The following is a 9,526-nucleotide window of genomic DNA, read 5'->3' on the forward strand; positions in this document are numbered from 1 at the left end:
GGGAGCTGGGGTGGCCCCAGGGGACACTGGGGGTGGCCCCATGGGGCAAAGGGTTGGCAGAGGGGGTTGGAGGGAACCCCACGGGGGAGCAGGGGGGACCCTATGGGGGACTGAGGCTGCAGCAGGGGGAAGGGGTGACCCCACAGGGAACTGGGGGCGCCCGCATGGGGGAATGGGGCTAAACAGGGGGGTCGTGGGCAACCCCATGGGGGTCAGGGGGCGGCCCCACAGGGCAGTGGGGCTGCAGAGGGGGTCGGGGGCGACCCCACAGGGACCCGGGGTGCCCCCCCAACCCCCGCGCCCTCGGGGCCGGGGCGCGCCACGGGGGCGGGGCCTCATTTCCATAGCCCCGCCCACCCGCGCTTTATTTCCATATCCCCGCCCTCCTTCTTTCCTAGCCGGGCGGAGGCCACGCCCCCCTCTCCCTCCGATTGGCCGCCGCCCCCCGGCGGCCCCGCCCCTCGCTATAAAAGCCGTCGGCGGGGCGCGGGGCGGCGCAGAGCGGGCGCGGTGCAGGCGGCGCCATGAGCAGCGCCCCGACGGGGCCCGCGGCGGCGGCGGCTCCGCGGCTCTGCTGCCTGGAGAAGGGCCCGGACGGTTACGGCTTCCACCTGCACGGCGAGAAGGGCAAGCCGGGCCAGTTCATCCGCCTGGTGGAAGCCGGCTCGCCGGCCGAGCGCTCCGGGCTGCTCGCCGGGGACCGCCTGCTGGAGGTGGACGGGGCGAACGTGGAGCGGGAGAGCCACCAGCAGGTGGTGGAGCGGATCCGGGCCGCCTCCGGCTCCGTGCGGCTCCTCGTCGTGCAGCCGCAGCAGCCCGAGGAGCCCCCGCACAAACCCCCGAGCCCCCCCGACGGCGGCGAGGCTCAGCGGGACCCCCCGACGGCGGAGCCCGCGCTGCAGGAGAGGAGCAGCGGCGGCAGCGAGCGGGTAATTTGGGGGGCAAGGGGTAGAAGGGGGGGGCCAGGCGGCGTTTTACACCCCTAGAGAAATTTTCTCGCCCCCCCCTCGGGCCGGTGGTGCCGCGGTGCCCGGCGGGGAGCGCTGCCGCCCGGCCGGCCTCGGTGCGCCGCTCGGCTGCCGGCTTCGTCCTTTGTTTGCTGGTTTGCGAGGCGCTTACACCGCCAACAGCCCCGGCCCGGCCGCCGAAGGAGGCAGCCAGCCAGGGCTGCTGCGTGCTGTCCTGGTTTGTGCTCGCTGCTGGTCGATTTTGGGGTGTTGAAGGCGTTTTGGGGGTGTTGAGGGTTCACCGGGCTCTGCACCCTCAGCAGGAGCAGCCCCATCGTGGGCTCCCTGCCCGCCCCATCCCCGTGCTGCGGGATGAGCAAAACGGGGTCAAACCCCCCCGGGAAGCTGCGGGGGCGTGAGGCTGAGGACCACGAGTGGGCACAGCGGCACCTGGGGAGCTGCTGGCTCCATCCCGCCGCCTTGACCCCTGCGGGGCTGTGGTTTGGAAGCAGGGTTTCGCTTTGCTGCTGCCCACGGTGTTTGCACGGGGGCTGAGCAGCTCTGCTCCCCCCGCCCCGCCAGCAGCATCCGGCCCCGCTGTGTGTTTTTGCCTTCAAAGCACCGGGGAGCCCCAGCCTGGGCTGCTATGAGGTTTTTTTTTTTTTGGTATTGAGCAGCTCCAAAAAGCAGCAAAAAGCCTCGGTCGAGCGAAGATTTGGGGCTGTGGCTCCAGGAGCTGGCAGCAGCCACTCGTGCCCTGAGCGTGCCGGGTCTCTGTGCACGGCAGGGATGGGGGAGCCTGGAGCGGGGTCGGTGGGTCCCGGGGGACGGACAGCAGGTCAGGAATGTCGGCCCTAACAGCGCGTAGGAGTCAGCGGTTGCACAAACAAAGCGATGTAGAGGTGAGGAATTGAGAAATTTCTGACCTTTCCTGCCCGCAGCGGTTTCTAAGAGACGCTCGGGGCTGCCGAAGATAATACAGCTTCTTGTTTACCCGGTGAAAATGAGTGTTTGTTGTCCCAACACAGATGGGGATGGGCTTCCAGGGAAGCGGGCAGGGCCAGTGTGGTGTCCCCAAGCTGGGGACAGTCCCGGGGACTGACGCAGGTGCCTGACCTCCCCGCTACCCCCGGTGCCAGCACGGCGCTTTGCTGCAGCTCTGGGACGGGCACCAACGCAGGGTTGGTCCCGGATGGACTTTGGTGCCTGGCAGAGCTGTCGTCCTGCGGGGTTTTGCTGAGGATCAGGTGTTTTTGCTCATCGTGTCCCCGTTGGACTTTAGCTCGGTGCCAGCTGCGTGTTCCCCCAGCCCCGCTGGCACACGGTGGGACACCCGTCTGGTCCCTGCCTGGCTAAGGCACCCCTCCGGCACGCCCTTGCCCGGCGATGGGGGTCTGGTGGCCGTGGGGGTACAAATCTCTCCCGTCTGGGGGAGCAGGGCAGGATGCTCTGGGTAGGAACACGCGGCCTCTGCTCCTGCAGCATCCTCCCGGCCAGGCTGTGCTCCCTCCCCGTGCAGGGGGCGCGTGCCCGCCTCCCATATGTCGCGGTGCCAGCGCTCCCCCCGGGCTAGCGAGACCTTCTGTGCATGCCTTCAGCCCAGACATCCCTCCACGAGCTGGAAAAAAATAAAAGGGCCTTATCTAACGCTGCTTGGGTGAGCTCCCTGCCCTGCTCGTGGGGCTGAGGGCGCTTTGAGGACGTGCGGCTCCCCACGGATATGAGACCCCAGCACCATCGGCCAGAGAAGCAGGTTGGCTACGTGATCCTGGAGGTGCCCGAAGGCTTGGGGTCATCTCAGTGTACCCAAAGGCTTGGGGTGAGCTCAGGGTGCACCATTAGCACCGACGGTTTCTCTCTGCACGAGAGCAGGAAGTCGGTGGCGCTGGTGACAGCGGCTGACACTGCTGCTCGCCCGCCCGCAGCCCCAGACGGTTTCTCAACAGGTAGCAGGAAAAACCCTGTGGCTGGGGGGAGGGCAGGGCCTGGCCCCAAGCTGGGGAAAAAACAAAGCTTTGGAGACGTTGCCTCGGTTGGGCGCTCGCCCTGCTCCCGGCCGTGCTGGGAAGCTGCCCCGTGGGACACCGGGCACGCCGTGTGCCTGTCCCGCGGCCCCCGAGCCCTGCCCTTCCCCGCGGCGGCCGTGGGGATTCTCCCAGCGCCGGTCCCGGCGGGGAGCGGGAGGTTTGCATGTGTCAGAGTCCTGTTTGCTTTGTTGGGCTGGACTTGCCTTTATTTGCTTAGCAAGCCCGGAGACGCTCGCTGCCAGGAGAGCTGGCTGTCAGGCTTCCTGCACGGCACCGCTCTCCCCCCGAGGATTTAAACCCTCCCGTGTCGGGGCAGGAGCTGTCCCCGCTTGCCCTCCGCGACCCCCCAGCTCCCCCCATAGCAGGGGCCAGCCCCACAGCTCCCTGCCCTGCAGCTGGGTGCGGGCTGAAGGCAGCTGCACCCCTACCAAAGGGATCCAGGGACACCCACGAGGGGCTGGGAGCCGGCAGCAGCGCACCCACGCCGGGCCGAGGGCGGTTTTGCATGGCCGGTGCCAGGTGGCTGAACTCGGGGTCTGGCCCCTCTGTAGGGCAGGGAACCGTCCCCGGTGCTGGGCTGGGGGCGGTGGCAGCTCGCCGTGTCCTCCCCCCGTCTGGGTTTCCGGAGGCTCCAGCTGCCTGGGGAGCGTCTTGAGAAAGTTTCGTGCTCGCGGAGCTCCGGTGGCTGCCAACCGCTGCCCTGGCACGGGCTGGGGCTGCTGCCACCAGGGCAAGGCTCCTGCTGCCGAGTGCCAGCCCTGCCCGGCGCCTTCAGCCTCCCTCTTGCAGATTCAGTCCTCAATCACTAAATGTAGTGCTTGCTTCCCCCTGGGAAACCGAGCTGAGCCTCCCGGAGCTGGGTTTTTGGGGTCCTGGGGGTGGAGAGAGGGGCAGTTCCCAGCTGGGAGCATTGCGCTGGGGTAGCTGGAGTTGAACGAGGAAATGAATGAAATTTCCTCCCGAGCCAGCAGCGTTTGGGAGCAGGAGTGGGCTGCATGAAAAGCAGCTCCAGTCCAGCGCTACGTGACGGGGATGCTGCAAGAGGCTGCTTTGCATCCCCTTTGTATGAGGCCCGAATGTATGTGCCAGATTTCAGGACCCGTGTGAATTTGCTGGCCTGGGCGTCCTCAGAGCCGGCGTGTTTCTCTCTGAGTAACCCCAAAACGCAGCTGCTCGGGGCCGCCTACGGGCTCGGTGCTTCTCGCAGGGCTGCAGGGAGCTTCCTGGAAGCTGGGCCTTCAAAAGCTGCCCTGAGATCTCTCAGCAGGCCGCGAGCACGGCGGCTGTTCGGGTTCTCCATCCCCCTGGGATGGGAAGAACCAGCCCCAAATTCCCTCCCCGGGGCAGGGTGCTCCAGTCCCACGCAGGCTCTTGGAGCAATGTGGGTGTCCTTTTGGCACAGGGGGGTTGTGCCCTGCCTGGGGACCCCCCTGTGGCCGTGGATGGGACCCTGATGGCCGCGTGTCCCGTGCTGAGCCCAGCTTCACCCAGCGCCATCCCCGCGGGAGGTACAGGAGAGCTCGTGATGAGGCTGTGTGGTTAATCCACCCCCGAGAGCAGCGCAAGGGCTGCCGGTGCTCGAGGGCAAGGCAGCTTAGAGAAATTAGGGCCATTTCCATTATCCTCCTGCCCAGCTCCTCGTGCAGTCGCACTGCCGGATCCTGCCCCACACCCTGGGTGCCCACCCCAAACCCTCTCATCCTTGTCCCCAGCTGCTCCTGCCTTTCCTGGCTGCATTTTAGGGCTCGGTGCCTCGCCGGTGGAGCTGAGCAGCTGCGTCCCCCTGCCCCGAGGTGCCAGCGCTCTGCTCTCCAAATCCTCCTCCTCCTCCTCCTCCTCTCCCGGGCGCGCTGCCAGTGCCCGCTCGCAGGGTGCTCCCTCGGGCTTTGTCCCGAGCTATCGGCGTGGAGCAACCCCGCGGCTCTGCCAAGGGCAGCGAATCCCAAACGCAGGCAGTGGCAGGGACACGCAGCATCACCGCTTCCTCCACCTTCCTCCACCTCATGCTTTTGGGAAAAGGACCCCCCCCCCTCAGGACTGGGTGCTGCAATCCCACCCGCTCTGGGGGGGCTGCGAGCATCACCACGGGCTCCCGTGGCTGGGGCAGGATGCGGGCACCGCTGGCTCCTTCTGGCTGCTGGCACGGTCCCCCTGTCACCTTCGGTCCCCCGTGGGCCCGGCTGGGCGTTGGCGAGCCGTGGCAGCCAGCCTTGGCCCTGCAGGAAGGCGTTGTGCAAGAGGAGCGGGGTTATCGTGGCAGCAGGGCTGTCACCCAGGCTGGGCTGATCCGGTGCCCGTCGTAAATGTGTCACCCGCACGGGCTGAGGCTCCCCGTGACCGTCCTTGGTGCTGGCCCCAAGGACTGAGGTTAGCAAGGGGAGCTTCGCGGCGTGATGTGGATGCGCCGGGTTCAGGGCAGCACGGGGCGAATGTGTCGGGGAATTCCTGCTGTGCACACACGTCCCTGGGGTGTTACGGGTGCCAGAGGACAAGAGATGGTGTTAACGAGCAATAAAAGCCCTAGTGGGGAATGCTGTGGGGACTCGAGCACGGCTCGGCTGCCGGGGAATCCCTACCCAAGATCGGGAGGTAACGATCAAGGTTATCAGCAACCACAGGCAACTTTTACGTATTTAATATAAATATGGCTCAAGCCTCTCCGTGTAAATCTATAAAAGTTGTCTCAGCTGGGCAGCGAGTGCAGCTCACGTACACCACACTGCTGGGCTGTTCCTATTTCCCTCTTGCTCGGGGTTAGCAGTAGGGACCCCCACCCTTAAAGGGTTTTATCTGGGAGCGGGTGGCTGCCCTGCTCGGTTTCCCCGGGACAGGGCAGGTCGGGGCGCATCGTGGGCGGGCTGGGTGGTGCCTCCCGGGCAGGTGAAGGTCCCACGTGTCAGCACCCCAGTCTGGCAGGTTTGGGGTTTTGCAATCGCTGAGGGTCGTGGCCGGGCATCGGGGTGCACCTCGGCACCGGGGTGCTGTGGGTCCTGCTCCCTGTCCCCGGGGAGCAGCAGCTCCACGTGTCCCTTCCTTGCGGGGTGCTGGGGGAACGGGGAGGGTCCCCGCAGGTTCCTGGGTGGGGTGGGATGTGGGTGCCTGCCACCAGCCCAAACTGCTTCCTCTTCCACCTGCAACTGGCGATTGCAAGCCTGATCCCAAAAGGAAGGGCCTGGTCTCAGGACGCACGTAATAACAGCCTGCCATAATATTTCACCGCAATTAGCGTGCCCTGCGCCCAATTAACGAGGGCCAGGGTTCATGGGGTGTTCCAGGACCCGGTGTCCCGGCTGTGGGTGCGGGTCTGTGGCCCTGCCCACGGAGGAAAGGGGCCGGGAGCGGCCATCCTACAGCTGTCCCCTCGCTGTCCCCTCACAGGAGCTGCGTCCCCGGCTGTGCCACATCAAGAAGGGCCCCAATGGCTACGGCTTCAACCTGCACAGCGACAAGAGCCGCCCGGGGCAGTACATCCGCGCCGTCGACCCCGACTCGCCGGCCGATGCAGCGGGGCTGCGTCCCCAGGACCGCATCGTCGAGGTGGGTGACGGGGTGGGGGCTGCCTGGGCTCCCCGAAACTTGGGATGGGGCTCCCCAAAACTCGGGACGTCACTGATGGGGCCACTCAGCGTGGCGGTGCCCGGGAGCTGCCCTTTTGGGGCACGGTGACTCAGGGCAGAGCTGTTCCCACCCAGGGGTGCAGCCGAGCCCTGATTCACCCCCTGGGAGATAAGCTGCTGTCACCCAGGTTGTCACCGTCACCCACACGGGGCACGGCTCTCCCTGGGCTGTCCCCGGGTGGGACGGGCTGGGGAGGGCATCAGTGCACCCCGTGGGTCCTGGGCTGTGCTCGGTGACCAGGGTGGGGACGAAGCTTTGGGCTCCTTGGGGACCACCTGGAGGAGCCCCATCCCGGCACATGCCCCGCACTCCTGCCAGCACGGCCGGTGCAATCCCGTGCTAATCACTCCGAGAAAATCTGCTTTTAATGAGGTTTTCCTGCCCGCTAATCCCCACACATCCCGGAGGTCGGTGGGGGGCTGTGGCGGGGCCGTGCGCGGTGCCGGGAGGAGCGGTGTCCCCGCTGCCCCGCGGTGACGGCGCGCTGACGCCCGCAGGTGAACGGGGTCTCGGTGGAGGGCAAGCAGCACGCGAGCGTGGTGGCCGCCATCAAGGAGGGTGGCGACGAGACCAAGCTGCTGGTGGTGGACGTCCTCACGGATGAGTTCTTCAAGAAGTGCAAGGTGGTGCCCTCGGAGGCGCACCTGACAGGTGGGTCCGGTGCCAGCGCTGCGGGGTCACCTCGGCCCCAGGCCCTGGGGATCTGCTTGGGGGCAGCCCCCGAGCGCTGGGAGAGGGGATTTTGTTCAGAGCAGCCCCAGCTCCACGCCCAGATAAAGGCCTCGTGCGAGGCACGTGGCTGTGGGGCGTGCGGGGAGGAGGGTTTATGGCCCTGCCGGTTACTCTTTGACAGGTTTTATGGCTCAGGGAGGGCACGCGGGTGCTCTTCGCTCTCCTCAGCTTGGCCTTGGCCCCCTCCCTGCCCCATGGGGTGGCCGCTGGGAGAATTTGGGGGTGAAGGGAGCTTGAGGGTTCGGGGCTGGGTGCAAGGGGTGGCACAGGGCAGGGTGGGAGAGGGCAGGGCGAGCCCATCCATCAGGACCTGTGTCCTCTCCCCACAGGTCCCCTGCCAGAACCTGTTGCCAACGGTGATATAGAGAAGGTAAGAGTGGTTTTCATGTATTTAATTTTTAAATTAAAAACAAGCTCTTTTACCAAGCTCTGGGCACGGTTTAGGAGTCCCTCCACCCTCTGCCCGTGGGTGGGTGATGCCCCCAGGGACTGCTGGTGCCTCCCAGGGACAGGGTCTCCTGTGGGGCTGAGCATCACGGAGGTGTCTGCGATGCCTCGTGTCCGTCCTCACGATGCTGCATGGCCAGGGGCCCTTGTGCAGCCAGTCCTGCAGCCTTCCTCCTCCTCCTCCTCCTCCTCCTGCAGCCAGGCCAGCCTTTAATCCTCCCAGCCCCACTCAGGCAGCACTGGAGGTATTTATTATGCTGGAGCTCTCAGCGGATTACGAGCTGGGAGGAAGGATTTCAGTCAGCTCCCCTCCACCCCCAGGACCTGCAGCAGCCCTGGGGGCGATTCCCAAACCCCATTCCCACCTCTTCACCCTCACTCTGCTCCCCCCAGGAGAACAGCGAGGAGCTGCGCTCCAACTCGGCGTCTGAGAGGTCCCCCAGCCCCGTGCTGGCCACGTCGCCCGACGGCAGCGAGACCCGCAGCGAGGTAGGGATGGGAGCAGGAAAAAGAGAGGGGGGGGACCGGGGTGAGAAGCCCCCCACCGTGGCACTGAGCGTCCTCTCGCCCCGCAGCCCGGCGTGCCGGAGGGGGACAAGCGCAGCTCGGCGTCCGGCTCCCTCCTGGACCTCGACATCCCGCTGGCCGTGGCCAAGGAGCGGGCCCACCAGAAGCGCACCAGCAAGCGGGCGCCCCAGATGGACTGGAGCAAGAAAAACGAACTGTTCAGCAACCTGTGAAACCGCCTCGGGGCGGGGGCCAGGGCTCCTGTCCCCCCTTTTCTCTCCCCGGCCTCTCCTTCGTCCCTCTCGTCCCTGCCACCCCGCCGTGGAGGACGGGGTTTGGTGGCCAGTGACCGTCCCCAGGAGGGCGAGCGGAGGGGTGCTGGGGGTGCCCCCCACTTCCAGCCTGGCCCCTGGGTGCTCCCCCAGCCCCAGCTTGAAGTCCTGTGCCCGTGGCTAGGCATAAAGGGGAGATTTGGGGGGGTTGGTGACTTGAGGTGGCCAGGTTCGATGCCCAACGCTTCTGGTCCCCTCTACCAGCTCTTCTCCCACCCCAACCCCCAAATCTCCTGCCCCCCCTCCCAAATCTCCCTTTTTTTCTTCCAAACCCGAGGCTTTTGGTGACCTCTGCCCAGCCCCCGACCACACGATTCCTCCCAGGTCGGTGCTCTTCCCCCCTGCCTGGCAGTGTCCGTCCACCATGACCCCATCCCTTTGCCCTGGACCCCCACAGGGACAGGGACATCCCATGGCACCTTGCCCCGGGGCTGTTTTGGGAGAAAAGAGGGTGTCTGGAGCAAGCAATAATCACCTCCTGTGCTACTGCTCCCTCCTGGAGGCAGAGACGATCGGGGTTTGCATCTTACACTGTTTAATTTAAAGGGTTCTCAATAGCCTGTCTTTTTTTTTCCCAAATAAGAGGTTTTCCAATCACACCGTTTGTTTTGTTGTTTGTTTGTTTTTTTTTAAAAAACGTATTTTGTGGAAATTCTTCCTGTGGACGTTTTGTTTCCGTGTGTCGCGGTCGGGTGCCGTGCTGTCGAGCTCGAGAGAAATTCTGTTGACTGGAATAAATCTTCCTGACTTCACGAGCCCAGCTGCAGGACAAATCCTTCCGGAGCTGCGTGTCCCCGGCCCCAGGACTTGGTGCCGTGGGGATCCCCGTGTCCCCTTGGGGGTCCTACAACCGGGCTGGGGCTGTCTATTTGGGGAATGGTTATGCTTTGGATGATTTTGTGGGTTTTATTTTAAA

At 65.4% G+C, this 9,526-nt stretch overlaps 1 protein-coding gene across 1 annotated transcript; it reads left to right on the top strand.

The window, feature by feature from the left end:
- The first annotated feature begins 524 nt into the window (after nt 1-524).
- Nucleotides 525-9,206, top strand: SLC9A3R1 (SLC9A3 regulator 1). Its single transcript, XM_032199663.1, has 6 exons — nt 525-929; nt 6,353-6,511; nt 7,090-7,243; nt 7,654-7,694; nt 8,165-8,260; nt 8,347-9,206. The coding sequence occupies exons 1-6, from the start codon at nt 525-527 to the stop codon at nt 8,509-8,511; spliced, it is 1,020 nt and encodes a 339-aa protein (XP_032055554.1). The 3' UTR covers nt 8,512-9,206.
- Nucleotides 9,207-9,526: the final 320 nt, after the last annotated feature.

This window comes from Aythya fuligula, chromosome 18 (genome assembly GCF_009819795.1).
Source record: "Aythya fuligula isolate bAytFul2 chromosome 18, bAytFul2.pri, whole genome shotgun sequence".
Lineage (NCBI taxonomy): Eukaryota > Metazoa > Chordata > Aves > Anseriformes > Anatidae > Aythya > Aythya fuligula.